The sequence below is a fragment of the Mus caroli genome, unplaced genomic scaffold, assembly GCF_978045245.1.
Source record: "Mus caroli unplaced genomic scaffold, Mus_caroli_1 scaffold_11, whole genome shotgun sequence".
NCBI classification, from domain to species: domain Eukaryota; kingdom Metazoa; phylum Chordata; class Mammalia; order Rodentia; family Muridae; genus Mus; species Mus caroli.
In genome coordinates, this window is record NW_028227266.1 from 113,429,864 (window position 1) to 113,447,656 (window position 17,793).

Consider the following 17,793-nt stretch of genomic DNA (forward strand, 5'->3'; position numbering starts at 1 on the left):
AAATAAATTAATCTTTAAAAAAAAAAACCGAAAAGTTTAATGAGTCAAAGATACAGATGGTTCCGCTGTTAGTAACACTTACTGCTCTTAAGGACCCAGATTCAGTTTCCAGCAGCCCCATGGTGCAGACTCCCTCCCGGTTCCAGGGAAACCAATGTCCTATTTGAGAGCACATGCACAAAAAACACGTATCTGCACAAAATAAATCAATCTTATTTTTTAAAAGACATCATCTCACCATGTAGTACTATCTGTCAGGAATTCAATATCATGCTAGAACTAACAGAGATCGCTCCAGCTTCTGACACCCAAATTCTGGGTTTAAAAGTGGGTCCCACTACGCCCGGCTTAAAAAAAAAAGTAGCCGGGCGTGGTGGCGCACGCCTTTAATCCCAGCACTCGGGAGGCAGAGGCAGGCGGATTTCTGAGTTCGAGGCCAGCCTGGTCTACAAAGTGAGTTCCAGGACAGCCAAGGCTACACAGAGAAACCCTGTCTCGAAAAACCAAAAAAAAAAAAAAAGTAATATAATGAAAAACATATATAAGCAGCTCAAGGATGAAAAAAACAGGACAAAAATCACGGGGATTAGCAACGTTGCTGGGAGTCAACAAACTCATAAATATGATTGTGTCTGCCTGCTACAGAAGTAGCAAAGGTTGGGGGTCCATTCTAATCTTTGGCCAGGGAATGCAGAAACAAGGTGGCGATCCTTTTTTGTTTGTTTGGGTTTTTTTGTTTTCTTGAGACGGTTTCTCTGTGTACCCTGGCTGTACTGGAACTTGTGGGAAGCCAACTCCAAGATGGCGCCGGTTTCTGGTTGCCGTTGTCATAAACAACACCACTGCGCAGGCGTCAATTCGAATTTGGCGCCAACCCCTCCCTAGCGGGTGCATGCAAATTGGGTGCCGCAGACTGACCAATCCCAGGGGGCCACGGAGCCTTCTCCTGTGCTGGGGTGCATATAAGCAGGGCTCCCTGGGCGCCCGGGGTCCCCATAGAAGCATCGAGGCGTTCCTGCAATAAAGGCTGTTGAGAAGAATCCAACTGTGTCGTGTTGTTCTTGCTGGTTGAGAGCTTACGCGACAGGAACTTACTTTGTAGACCAGACTGGGCTTGAACTAACAAAACTGAGCATCTCGGCTGAGGGAGGGCCTCCTCTGCCAAGGTGGCTGCTGGGAACCGCCCTAGCCGCAAGTGCACCTAGAAATCAGCTCCTTTCCCCTCTTGGGGTCTCCCCATTTTTTTATTTTTATTTTTTTAGATTTTATTTATTTATTATATGTAAGTACACTGTAGCTGTCTTCAGACATCCCAGAAGAGGGCATCAGATCTCATTACGGATGGTTGTGAGCCACCATGTGGTTGCTGGGATTTGAACTCAGGACCTCTGGAGGAGCAGTCAGTGCTCTTAACCGCTGAGCCATCTCTCCAGCCCTCCCCATTTTTTTATACCTGGGACCAGCTACTGAACCTTGTCCCTGAGCCTGAGACAAAGACTCTGGAAGCCGCTTTCATTCACCTGGCCCGATCTGTCTCACAAACTCCCCCCTCCAGACACTCCTCCATCACTCCATCCATACCGCTCTGGCATCCTGGGTTGGTCTCATAGCTCCAGATGGGCTGTTGCCTAGTAACTATAACGGCCAGCAGATGGCAGCGTTTTCCAGTTTACCATCCTTTAGGAAATGGTTTCATTATTAGAGTTGGAAATGGAGGGCATGTAGAGACATGTTTCTAATCCCAGCACTCTTGAGCGGGAGACAGGCTAATCTCTCTGGGTTCAAATCCAGCCTGGTCTACCTAGTAAAATCCCATCTCAAAAGAAAACCTTTTAAGTGATTATTTATTTGTGTGTGTGTGATAGCATGCTAGAGGTCAAACCACAACTGCTTTCATCCTGTCCAGAAATGTAGGTTGTCTATGTACATTCTGCTGTGGCACCAGATACCTTTCCCTGCAGAGCCATCTTGCCTGCCCTACTTTTCGGGTGCTGGGAGGCAGGGCACGTGTGTACCAGACTCAAATCCCTGCTTCTCCACCCACCAGAGAAAAAACAGTGGTCTGTGTTTATGATGCAATTTCATGACCTCTCCTCCATCTCTGACTCCGTGGATCCCTGGCTGCACAGATGACTCTGCAGTTAAGAGCCCTGGATGGTCTTCCAAAAGGGCCTGAATTGGGTTCCCAGTACCCAGAGGCGGCTCAGAACACATCTAACTCCAGCTCTGGAGCGGATCCAGTTCTCTCTTCTGGCCTCCGTGGGACCCGCAACTAAGTGTATACACACACACACACACACACACACACACACACACACACACACCATTTTTTTATACCTGGGGCCAGCTACTGAACCCTGAGCCTGAGACAAAGACTCTGGAAGCCGCTTTCATTCACCTGGCCCCATCTGCCTCACAAACTCCCCCTTTTTTAAATGACTTTTTAAAAAAGGTACGCTATAGCCGGGCGTGGTGGCGCACGCCTTTAATCCCAGCACTCAAGAGGCAGAGGCAGGCGGATTTCTGAGTTCAAGGCCAGCCTGGTCTACAAAGTGAGTTCCAGGACAGCCAGGGATATACAGAGAAACCCTGTCTCGAAAAACCAAAAAAAAAAAAAAAAAAAAAAAAAGGTACGCTATAATCTCAGCACTCCGAGATCTTGAGTTGGGCTCTAGCCAAGGCTACACAGGATACCCTATCTCCCTATCGCAATAAAAGACTGAAGCGTCCACCACCAACACCTTAAGCAAGACATATCTTTCTTCAGGCGCGTGACATTGTCACAATGGCTACCGCCACCCACTATGCAATTGAAGAGCTGCCAGGAAAGCTTACAGATTGGATGGATGAGCTCTAGAGCAGCAAGCCAGGGCGGGGCTTAGTGACTTGGGCCAAAGCTTGTGGTTTACTTAGAAGAAATGTAAACCCCAAATGCAGATAGGTTTTTGACCACATCAAGCCCACAGAATGTCCTGAGAGGACATGATACATTCAGGATGAGAAACACCCTCCCTTGATCCTGCAGAACTGGATACAGGAGTCAGGAACACAGCTGGTACAGACCTATGAATTAGAACCAGCCTTCAACTCCTCCTGGTCCCTACCAAAGCTCTGCTCTCAGGTCTCTTCCCGCCTGTCTGCAGTCCTCCCTCCAGGCCTGCTTCATCCACCACACTGGGCTCTTTAATTGTTGAGCAAGGTTTAAGCTCCCAAACCCCTCCCCTTCCCCCTGACCAGAACATATGGGCTACAAGTGCTCATTGAAATGTCCCCTTACCTCCCCCGACCCCCACACAATGAACTCATTTCACTCTTTCTAGAACCTTCTCTCTCAGTCCAATGTCTTTTCCACAAACCTCAGGGAAGGGCTTGAGAGTCAGTGCCAGGCTTGCATCCTCTGTGATCTAGGATAAGTTAGGATGACAAGTATCCTGAAAATGAATGTGAAGATAAAAATCAAGGGGGAAGTTACATTAAAATCTTTTTGTTTTTGAAGTATCGTGTAGGGCCACTGAGGTAAAACAGCTTTCCATGTGGAAGCCTAGTGATCTAAGCTGGATTGCCAGAAGCCACTGGGAGATAGAGAATTGACTTCTAGAAATTATCTTCTGCCTGCCACATGAGGCTCTGTAGCATGCGTATGCGCATGTGCGCGCACTCGCATCTCACACACACACACACACACACACACACCGCGCGCATGCATGCGCAATGAGGCTCCTTTTTTGAAAGTAACAGGATAGCAAACCTCAAAAGGGCATGGCTTCCAGACAACCTCACTTTTCTTGGGTACTTCTGAAGGTTGGAGGGAGAGAAACCTGATTTTTCTGCTTCCGAGATAGGGTCTCACTACACAGCTTGGCTATATACTGAGATCCACTCTGTAGACATGCCTGGCATTTAACTCAAAAGATCCACCTGCCTCTGCCTCCCCAGTGCCAGGACCCACTAATACTCCTAGCTCCCAATATTTTTTTCCATTTTCAATTTACAGATTTTTGTTCGGGGGGTTTTTATTGCGACACACCATACTTTTCTGGTACTTGCAGCTCCACGTGCCTCCCTGGCACCTGGTGGCTGTGCCTTCTCAGGAAGTGTGTGTAAGTCTCCCGATGAAAACTCTCCAGCCTGCAGGGGAGCTCCTTCAACCAGATCACTCCTCTCCCTGCAGTAGTAAGCAGGGCCCAGCACATAGAGCCGAGGGGGCAACTCAGACAAGCTGAGTTTCCAAGACTCAAGAGAAGGGAATCTGCAAGATGACTCAGACCAGAGCAGCTGCCTGGAAGAAGCAGAAACCAGACGAGCTGGAAGAGATAGGATCAACCGAGGCGCCTGGGAAGAAGTCCCCGACCTGCTTCGTTGCCTGCAGGCTGTGCAGTGTGCTCCTGAGAACTGTCACCCATGCTGGGGCGGGCCTTCATGATGCAGCTGTCTTTTAAACATCTCTGTAAGTGTTACCCCTCACCCACATTCCTGTAAGTGACTTCAATAAAACCCATTGCTTCACCAGGCTGGACTTTGGTGGTATCTGTACTTTGGTCTGCCTTGGGCTCCTTCCTTATCTGTGGCAGCAGACTGCTTCATGGCCCTAGGAAGAATTTTGTCATATACTAGGAAGCAGTTGGAGTCCCAACGGAGTGCGATTGCACAAGAGTGGCACACTCAGGTGAAGCCTTCACCCTTCGGCTCCCACCCGATGGTCCTGTGTGTGAGCTGTGGGCCCAAACTCAAGAGTTTGGTCCGTTCTGAAGGTTCAGTTCATTTCTTTGTTTGCTTGTTTGTTTCGGTTTTTTGAGACAGGGTTTCTCTGTGTAGCCCTGGCTGTCCTGGAATTCACTCTGTAGACCAGGCTGGCCTAGAACTCAGAAATTCGCCTGCCTCTGGCTCCCGAGTGCTGGGATTAAAAGTTTGCGCCACCACACCGGGCTTCTGGTTCAGTTTTTTACCAAGCTCGCTTCCAACAGCGATGGGTCAATAATCAATAATTCATCTATCCAAGTTGCCTTATGAAGAATAATCTCCTAAAGCAAAACTGCATCTTGCAGGGCTGACATCAGCCAACTTGGTCCTAAGGTGGTGGTGTTGTTTTTAACAAAAGGACTTTTTAAAGTCTCCTTGCCTGAAATAAAAATTGCCACCTCTCCAGTGAAACCCCAGGAAACTACTCCACCCAGGAACAATAAAAGTGTTGCTGGGCTATCTGTCCTAGCAGGTCCCACGAGGGCTAACAGAGTAGAAAATGCATTCACATTATAGGCAAGTGTGTAAATAAAAAAAAAAAAAGCCCACCTAACAATGTCAGGTTTACATCTGTCAATACTTCAAGGACTACCAGTCCCCTAGCCACACCCCAAAGGGCTCTTTCTAACCACGTTCTTCTGAAAGTGTTTGCTTTTACACTGGGCGTGGGGACACAAGTGTAACTCTAAGTGTTTGCTTTTACACTGGGCGTGGGGACACAAGTGTAACTCTACAAACATGGGAGGCTGAGGCAGGAGAATGAAGAGTCCAAGTCTGGTGGCTGTTCCAGGGAATCAGAGGCCCCTCTTTGTGCTTCCTCAGACACCAGGCATTCTCGGGTTATACACAAGTGCATCTGCTTGAGTGTGTGTGTGTGTACACATTTGGCTGCAAGCACCTTTACCCTTTCTAGACACCCTGTTGACACTCCTGAAGATGATTCTTTATACACACAGGTATTTTGTACTGATTATCCGAGTTCCCTCAAAGTAAGGGCCGGGTGAAATGGCTCAGTGCATTAGAACCCTTGAGCCAGTACTGTGGAGAGAACTCCAGTAAGCTGTCCCAACCATTCGGAGGTTCACTCTGGTGCCTTCAGTCCACAGCACATACTTGCCACTTCCTCCCCATCCCCACCCCACCCGAGTAACGAGAATCAGAAGGTCCTGGAAGACGCCCAGGCAGAATTGTACTTACCTGGAATTACTAAGATGAGCAACACACTTCTGATCATTTGCACACACATCAGAGAACTGTGCAGATCCTGTGTGCAAAGCCTCCAGCTCCCGTTCCTTCCCACCTCGTGTATCTGCCTCCCAGCTCTTCGTACACGAAATGACGTGCCCACCCGACCCATTTAAGCTCCACTTATATATCATAACATCTGATCCTTCCTCTGAATCCACTGCAATATCCCTACCCTTTGAATACCCCATGGAGGGACTTTTCCTCCTGCCTGTACTTCCTGGTTATCAGGCTACCAGTGCTGAGATTCACACAGTAACGTTTCCATGGAGGTGTGCAGTTCCCTTAGACATGTATGTGGCTATGTTCACCGTATGAAACAGCTAAACCCTGTTCATCTGCCCGATTCTGCAACCATACCAGCAAGAAGCAAAGGCTCCAACCTCCCCCCATATCCCTGTAAAATACTTGGTTTGTATTTATTATTAATGCTTGCTCAGGATCAGTTAGGGGCCTCCCAAGGAGTGGTTAGTTCAGCCCTTTAGATCTTAGCTCACTGGGCCAGAGATGGTGGGAATCACATGGAACTAAAGACAGGTGGTGGATATACGTGGGTGGCAGAAACAAGTAGATTTCATGAGTTCCAGGACAGCCAGGGTTACAGGGAAACCCTGTCTCAAAATATAAACCACCTGGAATGTGAGCGCACACATGCCACAGCACTACGGATCAGGATAACGTCTACCACATGGGTCCCAGGCTTGGCAGCAGTCACTTTTCCCTGCTGAGCCATCTTGACAGCCCAGGAACTTTAGTCTTTGCTTCACAACTCACTTGGCTTGGTCTATTTCCACACCAGGCCTTAGGAAAATGTGGAGGACCCTGTCCTGCAAACCCTCAAATCTGACAGACTTCCACGGTGCCCAGTTACGGGTAACATAAATAAAAGGAGATGGGGAAGAGGGACAGAGGCTGAGTCCAACCACGAACTCACAGGGCTCTCCAGAAATCTCTCAGCAGGTGTTCAATGCCAGAGTTCTCCACCCAGCCACCTTCGGAGAGCGACAAGTCACACTTTTATGGAAAATGTAGTGAATCTATCTGGTGGGTCACCTCCAGTCCCTGATGGCCTCTACCCAAACCAGAGGCTACCTGCTTTGAGAAACAGGTTAAGATTCATCTACACTCCACTCAAAGCAAATTCCAAGGCTAGCCAAGCACTCACAGGGCTCAGCTGAATCTTAAAGATTTATTATATGTAAGTACACTGTAGCTGTCTTCGGACACACCAGAAGAGGGCGTCAGATCTCATTACAGATGGATGTGATTGCTGGGACTTGAACTCAGGACCTTCAGAACAGTAGTCAGTGCTCTTAAACGCTGAGCCATCTTTTCAGCCCATAGCTGAATCTTAAAAATAAAAAAACCCAAACTTTGTGTGTTTTACCTCCATGTCTGGCTGCACACGTGTGTGCCAGGTGCTCAGAGGTCAGGGGGCATCAGGTTCTCTGGAACTGGATTTGGGTCCTTGGGCTCTAACTGCAGAGCCATCTTTGCAGGCCTGAAACGACTTTCCAATCCCACCAGAGGAGAGGAAGCAGCAGTGGCAGCTTGTGAGTCACACAGCCACTTACCCTCTGGACAGACAGCTGTTACTCTCCTTCCATGGGAAACTGAAGGACAGGAATATAGAGCCTGCATAAATACAGACACACACAGCCATTTACAAGTGAGTGTGTGTGTGTGATGGTGTGAATGTAGAGCCCCTAGTCTGTTTTGTTCTGTTTTCTTCCTAAAACACTAGCAACACCACTTTAGCACGGGTGCTCATGCAAAGTCCCGGGACAGCCAGACCCGGAGTCCCCCTGTCCCCACCGGGAGTGGTACTTCCATACCTAATCCAGATGGAAAGATCACACGGACACAAGTTCTCATGGAACAACCCTCTGTTTATTTGATTAAACAAAAATAAAATAAGCTGCATAGGGACACTTTTAAAGTCCAAAGAGACACCGGCTTTGTTTTAAGGCTGCAGTAGCTGATACAGCATCTCCTTGCTACTCCCCCAGCCTTCTCTGTGGACCACAGAGATACATTCAGACGCCTCTTAGCTCACAGGAGGTTTGGAACGCTCTTCCACAGGCTCTTCACCCACGCTCGTTGCCCGTCATGCCTGCGGCTGGCAATAGTAACATTTAAGGTTTTAAAGGTAAAAGCCCGACAAGGGGAGGAAGGGGCTTGCAAAAATAAAAAAATTAAAAATAAAAATAAAAAACAATACACTTTTGCCTTGAGGTTTGGGGGTGGGGGGAATCCCCCTAGCCACCCAGTGCCGGGACAAGCTCTGCGAAATGCCACCACAATCCCAAAAGGGGCAGAGGCACCGAGGGCTCTGCTGCCAGGGGAGGCAGTGTGTTCCTTCAATCAGCTTGTCCAGCGTAAGACACTTAACTTAGTCATCCTGGCATCAGGCAACACGCCTCTGTGAATCCCACCAGGAAAGGTATGCGTTCACTTCTCTTAAAACAAAAAGACCGAAGTGGGTCGTGTATTCTACAGTTACATAAAAATTAAAGCTGCTGCTTCTCTTTTTTGGCTGACCAGGCATGAGAGCGCTAATGGACTGTATCAAACAAGATCCATTAAAACAAAACCGAACGACCCTCCCACCCACAACTACTACACGTAACATGCTAGTTCAAACATCGCTAAACCACCCACCCTCACCGGCACGGACGTTAAGGGAAAAGGGGGAAAAGACATTTATCACCCTAAAAACAAGAAAGCCCCACCCATACATGTGAGCAGTCTCCCTCTGAAGGACAGCTACAGACTGCTACGAACACCAGGAACCAAAGCTGGTTACAGCGCAAGTAAAGGCATTGCTGCCAGGGGCGCCAACATTCAGCCAGTGTGCTCTGAGATAGCTAAGGTACGACCTGAGCTCCTGAGTTAATACAATCATTAAAAGGGGTCTAAGACCAATGCAGATACACAAAAAACATTTAGAACCATTACTGGTTAAATGATGATGGAAAAACAGCCATCCAGGCTGGATTGCTGACCCGTAACACCAGTTTTAAAAATAGACATTATTGAGGTATTTCTTCACGGTGACATTTATTTATAAACCCAAAACCCCATTAAGTCCCGTGGCCTGCAGGATGCGCTCTTTCATCCAGGTAGACCACAAGGTTACTGGGGAGGGACAAACAGGGAGAAAGTTTTAACAGTCCTGATAATGTGCTTCTCAATTTATCAAGTATTTAACAAACAAGAACAAAGGGGGAAGGGGGGAACAAGTGTCAAAGTGTTGCCTTTGGTAGGAAGAACAAATCAAAACAAAAAGCAATACACACGTCACCGGTCGCTGTAGAAACGGGCTACACTGCGGTGACGGAGATTCTGCTGGGCACAGACAGCTTCAAATACAATCATGAAGTCAGAGACTCTCATTCCCTTCAAATACCTCATGCTTCCCACTAGACCTGTAGAGTTCCCACTAAAAGGGCACGCCTACAGACACTCCTAACAGATAAAACGGCTTTCTCTTGAAGAGAAGAGAGACCTAAAGGCCTTTAATGGAGGAAGGTTCTCCATCCGGTCAGAGAAGCAGCTCCTACCGCTGTCTGTGGAACAGGGTTTGTGGCAGGGAAAGCTAGACTGGCTGAGAACTACTTGGGTGAATGACGACACTGACCAGACAGCTCTTATTCAAGGTCAAACATTTGTCTAAGAAATCAATCCTGCATCCCTGAACATCATCTCTAGAGAGGGTCTCCCACATCCATGCCCTCCCCACTGGATTAATACTAGCCCTTTTAAGACCCATCCGGTGCCGACGTGAGGTAGACAACTTTTTGCCAAAAGTGAGGTAGAAAATCCATACTAAACAAAATCAGTGTGGTTAGGGGCGGTGTCCTGCCCTGTAACCCTGGCTCACACAAAGCCAGAGAAAGCCCCAGTCCTATGTAACTGTACACAGATGATAGCACCATCTTCATACAGCCCCAGACTGTCAGAACCTCAGTAGGAGAGATGTTCTAAATAAATACATTTTGGCACCACTGCGTGTGTGCGTATATTACACACACAGAGACACACACAGACACACACGCGCACACATACTTCTTAAACAACAGGGAAAACAAGCCTAGAACTTTGGCATTCCTTTTAATACCTACCAGAACACAGCAACCTTAGAATCTTCCAAACCCAAGAAAACACACAGACAAGACAGTAATTGTGCTGCTTCAAGCTTAAAAGACTTCCCAACTCAAATGATTAAGCTTTGGCTTAACTACACGAGACACTCTGGACCATCATCAAAGTGTCTTCATCCCGGCAGCCTCTATGGCCCAACACTGTCCAGTTCTGTTTAGGGTACCCTTGTGTGCTTCCCCAGATAAGTTAGACTTAACAAGGGTATTGATCGGAGGAAGTTTAGTGCACTAGGGGAACAGCCTAGACTACCAGGCTCAAACCAAGATAAGGAGTTACCTGCCAGCCATAGTGGAGCACAGGTTTGGAGACGTCTCATGGACAAAAGTGACAGATTGGTGTTGACCTTCAGATTATAATTTTGGAATGTTAGGCAGGTGGCAACCAGGTGGCTAATACTCAAACTTAAGATACTTCACTTCCAATGGGAATCTCCTGGTACCCACCCTCTCCAGCTCCTGCCAGCTCCTGCCAGCCCCTGCCACCTGACCAGGGACCGCTACCCGTCAGTCTCTCACCACAGAGACGGAAGGTTTCCGGCCAGCCAGCACCCACGGTGTCTCTTCCTGAATCTCTTTCCTGTCGTACCTCAGAACTGGCTGCAGGTGTGCACCAAACATGGCTGGCGTCATGATATGGATCAGTCCATATCACGGTACACTCTCCAATGTGCTTAGCACCAATTCCCCCACCGGCTAGGAGTCCAATCTCAGGCGGCCACAAATAGCCACTTGTTTTAAAAACAAAAGTTCTCCAACTATGATCACAATTCCTTAGAAGCCAGCCCTACACTGTTCTGGATATGGAAAGCCACAGACCTCTAAGAACACATCTGCTGTGCTCTAAGCCCACACTGGTCTATCCATGTACTAATCAAGACCCAACCATCTCATCCACGAGATGGGAACCTGGGCCGAGCTATCAAATTCTAAGTAAAATGTCAAGTATTCTGTTAGTCACCAGAAAAAAGTTCTCCTTGAATAGGACTTCAATTTAGCATTGAAAAACAGCTTTCCCCAGCCACAATTAAAATCAGGTTTCTGAGAAGGTTGTCAAGATTCATTTGTTCAATTAGTGTCATTAATTATGTAAAGCTAGCTCTATTGAGTGTTTAAAGACAGTTTAAGATTGGGGGGAGCGGGGTAGGGCGCAGAGGCCTCCTGGGTTGTCCTGTTCTACAAAATTTTTAAAAATCAGTTTAACACTTAGGTGACATAATAAAGGCTAAAGGGATATATAAACTGGGGAAGGACCCGCTATTAAATTTTAAAAGGAGCTTGTAACCCTCTTTCACATCCCGAGGAACATGGAGATCAGCAGTTAAAGCTACCTTCGGGAATTCCTTGATTGTGTACTATTCTCCCTGCTGAGACGCCCCCCCAGCACCCACCGCCCCACTCAGATCACCCCGAAATCCTGAAATTCAAGTCACGTGAATGAATGTCGTAGCTCACACAGGCAAACTGAGCATCCCAAGGCAATTTGACTGACCCCTTATCCTGTTCCCCACCGCCTCTTCCTCTGTGAAGTTCCTGCCTGCCGTGCAACGGGGCCAGAAACTGAACTTGAGATCTACGTTGGGCACTCTTCTGTCCTCTTTCAAATCTGGTCTGATCTCAGCAGTGAGAATACAGAGAACCGGGATGGGCCCTCATTCTCAGAGGTGAATGTCAAGAAGACCCACTCTGTGGCTTACAACACATCAGACTCCAATGGGATGGGAGCCACAGGCCCCCAAGTTTCTATTCTTTGGTACAGTTTTTAATTTTTAAAAAAATAAAATTAAGTTAAAAAAAAAAAAGACATATACTGTGTCCTACACTTGCTGTTGGGTGGTTTGGTTTGTAAATCCTTTACATTCAAAGGCCTTTGGGGGAGGAGCGGGGTTGGTGTTAACCTTGAGGTCTGACTCCGCTCAGACTTAGCGAAGGTTCCTGAGAAACTGGCCTGAGCCAAGGGTTAGGGAGCGAGGTGCTCCCACAAGCAGGAAAAACCACTGTGCTTCTCAAATCAAAGCTATCCCTTTGCCCACCACACCCTCACACATAGAGACGAGGTCCCCCGCCCTCCTGAACAGTCCCTGATGTGGGGGTGCCTCACTTCTCCAGCAACCCCCACTTCTGTGGCACCCTGGTCCACATCTGAAAAGCCCCCCTCTCTCTGAGAACAAGGTTAACTTATTTCCTTATACCTAAGTCTTTATAACAAACAACAAAAACACAGATAACTTAACCTTTGAGAACACTTTCAACCTAGAGTCCTGAGCTAAATCTATTTTCTTAGCAAACTGGGAAGAAATTTGCTTGGGATGTCATGTGTCAAGTCCAGCTTTTCTCCTCAAGCAAAGATGGCTTTGAAACACAAACATGCACGCGAGTGCACACACACACACATACACCCTTCTTTACCAGATACAAAGATGAGACACCCGAAAATATGAATGGTCTGCTTTTCTAGGCTAGCAAGCCACAGCCATATCTCCTAGGGATGAGATGTCAGACACACTGAGGTAAACAGAGAAAAGCCCTGTTGCATTGATAAAAAAGAAAAGAGCAAACCACACACAACCTAACCCCACACAAACACAGTATTCTCAAAAACACAAATACACTACAATTATGAATTTTAAATCCTATCTTTCCAACATCTTATACTTCTCTTTTTTACTTAGTAGTTTTTGGGTTTCCTTGGCTCAATCTACAAAATGCATGCACCCCACCATATGCTTCCAGTGCCCTCAAGGTTGCAGGACCTAGGAGGTCCTGTGCCTCCTAGGCCTTCAGGAGGGAAGAGGATGTGAGCCAAGAGGCTTGCCAGAGAGGGAAATGCAAAGAGTTGAGGTAGATAGAAATTATCACTTCACAGGCTCAAGCCCTGCACAGAAGAGAATTACATTCATCTGTAAAAAAAAAAAAAAATTTAAGCTGAGGTAGGACTTAGGCAATGTTGTACTTTTGTTCTTTAAAAAAAAAAATAATAAAAATAAAGGGGGGAAAAAAAGAAAAAGAAATATCCCTGAGACGATTTCTTCTTTGAAATTAAAAAATGAGAGACACACACATGCACACACTAAACACAGAAAACCCCAGAAGACACAATTAGAAGATGAGGATTCGATTGTTGCCAAAGTCCACCACGACGATCAATCCATCCGGGGTGACCGCGATACCTGAGGGGCGGTCCATCTGCCCGAAGCCACTGCCTTGAGCACCAAACTTGCACAGGAAGCTGCCGTTGGCCTCAAACATCTGCACGCGGTGATTTCTGGAATCGGCTACGATGATTCTCCCTTCCTGGTCCACAGCCACACCCTGTGGTCGCAGGAACTGCCCATTGCCTGAGCCCTCCGAGCCCAAGAAGCGGGCAGATTGGCAATCAGGGTGAATAACCAGAAGCCGGTGGTTGTTGAAGTCGGTGACTACCAGGTGACCTTCATTGTTGAAAGCCACGCCCCGTGGAGAGTCGAAGTGCTTCCAGAGAGATCCCTCGAAGCCGTACTTGTTCAAGAAGACCCCGTCGGGTCCGAACAACTGGATGCGATGATTCCGGGTGTCTGAAACCAGGATCTTGCCCTCAGAATTCACTGCTACATCCCACGGGTAGTTAAACTGCCCGTTCTTGGTGCCTTTCTCACCAAACTTAAGAAGGAACTGGCCCTCGAAGGTGAAGATCTGAATGCGATGATTGTCTTTGTCGGCCACTATGATCCTGCGGGAGGCATCACAAGCCACCCCAGCCGGTCGGTCAAACTGCCCAGGACGAGACCCTAGGGTACCAAACTTGTGGTGGAAGGAGCCACAGGGCTTAAACACCTGGATTCTGTTATTGCTTCGGTCAGCCACTATGATGTAACCCTCCTTATCAACACTCACACCCCAGGGCCTGCAGAGCTTGCCTTCCCCGTCACCTTCACTGCCGAAGCTCAGCCCGGGGAGCCCGATGCCCACATAGCTGCGGCCCGACTTGACCACGACCTTGAAGGGGCTGTTCTCTATGTGCTGATTGTACAATGTCACGGACACCAAGTGCTCACCCTCAAGCTGGGGCCTGTAGCTCACTATGTAAGTACCATTCTGCTGGTCGCTCACTTCTGCACCAAACAGGTTTCCATCGGGGCCGAGGACCACAACTGACATCAGGTCACCTCCCGAGTGGCGGGGCTCACCATCGTGGTCATAGCCCATGACAGTGAAAGAGGCCACCTTTCCCTGAAGGGCACGCTTGATGCCATCTCCTGCAGCCTTCGTGAGTGGGGCGAAGGCCCCGCTGCTGACAAAGCCAATAGACTTGAGGGCGAGATACAGGGCCTGGTCAGGGGGCGTGAACATAATGCGGTCATCTTCTTGGGGCTGCAGGAGGCCCCGGATGGTCTTGAGCTCCTGCACCTGGGCCAGCATCCGGTCTCGGGCCAACAGGATGTCCAGGGCGCGGCCCTCTTCCAGGACCTGCTGCACGGCGCTGATGGTGCTCTCCAGCTTGGTGAGACTCTGCCTCAGCTTCTCCACCTGCAGGAACAGAGACTTCGCCTTCACCTGCCGAATCTTCTCCACCTGAGGAGGGAGGAAAGAGACGCTTAGAACCAAGCACAGAGAGCAGAGGGTGGGGAACCCACGGCCATCTCGAGTGGAGGTAGAGATGGGCAATTATCACCTGACAAACAGAACAATTCCTTCCCTCCTTTCTCTTTTCTGCATTCAAACCCTAACAGTCACCCAGGTAGACTGCCCCAGCCTCTGAGGTAAAAAGACCAACTCACACACTTTGCTTAGGGGGAACCACGACCTCTTAGTGCTCTTAAGCTGAGAGCTACAGAAAACCGACTATGGACACAGGGGACAACTTTTCTGAGGTCTGGGCTTAGAAATTAAAGAAATGTATTTAAAAAAAAAAAAAAGATTTATTTATTTATTTTATGTGTGTGAGTACACATGTCTTCAGACACACCAGAAGAGGGCATCTGATCCCATTACAGAAGGCTATGAGCCACCAGGTGGTTGCTGGGTCTTGAACTCAGGACCTCTGGAAGAGCAGTCAGTGCTCTTAACCAATGAGTCATCTCTCCAGCCCCAAAATTATTTTAACTGTGTGTGTGCATGAGTGCAGGTGCCCAGAGGCCAGAGGTGCTGGATTCCTGGGAAGCCAAAATTCTGGTCTCATGGAAGTGTGTACACGCACATGTGCATGCTCTCTCATTCATCTCTCTCTCTCTCTCTCTCTCTCACACACACACACACACACTAGTTTGTTTCATGTTTTGTTTGGGGGGGGGGGTTCTGAGGGTAGGGTCTAATCACGTAGCCTTGACTGGCCTGCTGCACTTGAACTCATAGAAACCTACCTGCGCTGGGCTCCACAGGTTCTGTTACCTCAAAGGCGCGTGCCACTCAGCACACCCAAACTCCCGATCTAGAGGGATCCTATGCCCCTGCAGGCACCCAACTACATGCCCACACATTGTTTTTTGTTTTGTTTTGTTTTAATTTTAAGGGTATTGAGGGGGGAGGGGAACACATTACTAAGAAGCTATCTCTAACACAGTATTAGATCAAAACAAGCCATCCAACTGGAGGCCTCTCTTATAAGTTAACCTTGCAACCCTATGTTCAGAACAGCCGGAGAAGCAGGTTGCTCACCAGCAGAAAGGTAGCCATGGCTAGGGAGAGGACACATAACCAGAAAGGCTACAATGCTGTACGGTAGGAGCCTTCCCAGCTGACTGTTATCTGCAAGCCCACCAGGATGCTCAGCTATCGTCCCTGCCTTCAACAGGAAGGACACGGATGGAAAGACACAGACTCACTCCCCACACCCCCAAGTGAAGGCTTTACCACGTGGGTCAAGAAGTGCAACCAGCCGGGAAACCCAAAATAAGGACAATTTCCTCCCCAGCCCTCTGCTAACAAGAGTTGATTGTCTGCCTTTGGCTGGCCTCCTTTCCCCGAGTGCACAACAGAAAACCTGCACCCCGGCCTTCCTGGCTCCCCGGGCCCTTCTGAAAGGATTTCTTGTTGTTTTGCTACGTGAGTGACACCCAGCATTCCAGGGACACCGCCCCCCTCAAACTTTCTGGAAAATTACCAACTCTTTCTAAACTTAAAGCTTGGGCCTCAGATCTTGAAAGGAGGCTCCAGTGCTGTGCACGCCCCGCCTGAGGGAGCTGACAGGGGAAGCTGTGAGCCTATTACCTTCCACAACAGCTCACACTCCCGATCCTCCAGGGCCTTCTTGTGGCGAGCTGTGACGGCCTTGACCTCAGACTGGACCACCTTCGCCTTCATCTCCACCTGTTCTGCCACAGTCTGGGCCTGCTCGATGCTCAGCTGCAAAAGCAAGCAAAACCTTGAGGCATTGGAAGGGACATCACCTCTTACCTCACATACAGCAACTTCCAAGAGGCCTGTAGGGCTCGTGCTGGCTGGCACCCGAGGGTGTGTAAACTGAGAGTGGCTGGCAAAGGCTGAGCCTCTTTGTCTCCGAAGTGGCACCTCCAGTGACTATCAGACTATTAAGGGACACTCTTTAACAACAGGGTCATGGGCGTGACTGCGTTTGTGTGGAATACTGGGAATGACCGTCAGGTGTAAAGTAGCTCTGAGCTTGCACGGATTTCCTGGACTTACTCCCCACACCTGAAGGCCAGAGAGGTCCCTCTTGAGGGCGCAGGAGGGCGAACGGAGGTTAGTGGTCTCTCCGCCACGTGTGCATCATTTTCCAGCCATCTCTCCTAAGCCAACAATGTGCACTCTGAGGGTATCTATCACCTCATCTAACCTAAGAAAATCCTCAATCACGCCCTGCAGTCCGGGGCCTCCATCTTACAGCACCAGCCTCGGTACATCGGGAAGCTTAATCAGGCATATTGTTCATAAAAAATTAACTGGGACAGAAGGCCTGGTGTGTTCATTAATATTACATGAAGTGTGTCAAAAAAGCCGCAAGGATTTCTTTGAGACACGGAGGGACGAGATGGAGATTCCGCCCTGACTGTCAGAGGAACCCATTTTTAGAGTAGATGATCCTACCCATAGTATGTATATAAAGCAAGCGTGAGGCATAGATGGAGCTGAACCGATAGCAAGCAGTACACAGATACCTGCCTGGGCAGGACACCATGGATACAAGATGGGATGTGGTGCGACTGGGAGGGCTTCGGCACCTCAGGCCGGTGAGGTATTTTATGAAGGTAACCCAGGTTCAAATCTCAGCTCCTACTAGGTTCTAAGCAGGCATTTACTACAATCCTCTCAAACCTGGCCAGAGGCCTTCAAAGAAACCTGAGAAAAACATGCAAAGAGCCAGCTGCTGCCAGAGTCAAAACTACCACCAGGGACATTCTGCATCCAGAGTGCAACCACCAGAGTAGAATTCTCTTCCCCAAACTGCATGCAGTGGCAAGTGCCCTGCCCTGCCCTGTCCTCCCAGCAGGGACTCCTACATGCTACACCACCTGGGCTGGATTAGAAGGGACACTGTGCAAGCCCTCAATACCCACTGACTACCGACCTCTCTCTGGCTCTAGGCAGACTGTATGCTTATGGCTGTGTACATGGCTTGGGATGCCTTCTCACTCCTTAAATTCTTCCCAACTTCAAGTTCAGCTTATGAATCTCTTCACTTTCTTCCCAAGGTTGAGAGCACCCAATGCCT

The 17,793-nt window shown here is 48.6% G+C and overlaps 1 protein-coding gene across 1 annotated transcript in view; it reads right to left on the bottom strand.

Moving 5' to 3' along the window:
* Positions 1-13,244: 13,244 nt before the first annotated feature.
* Trim71 (tripartite motif containing 71) overlaps positions 13,245-17,793 on the bottom strand; it is a 52,834-nt gene continuing 48,285 nt past the window's right edge. Inside the window, exons 3-4 of the mRNA XM_021173355.2 lie at positions 16,332-16,466; positions 13,245-14,696 (exon numbers count right to left, since the gene is read on the bottom strand). Of these exons, the coding sequence (XP_021029014.1) occupies positions 13,245-14,696; positions 16,332-16,466 (1,587 nt within the window). The remainder of the gene's footprint in view (positions 14,697-16,331; positions 16,467-17,793) is intronic.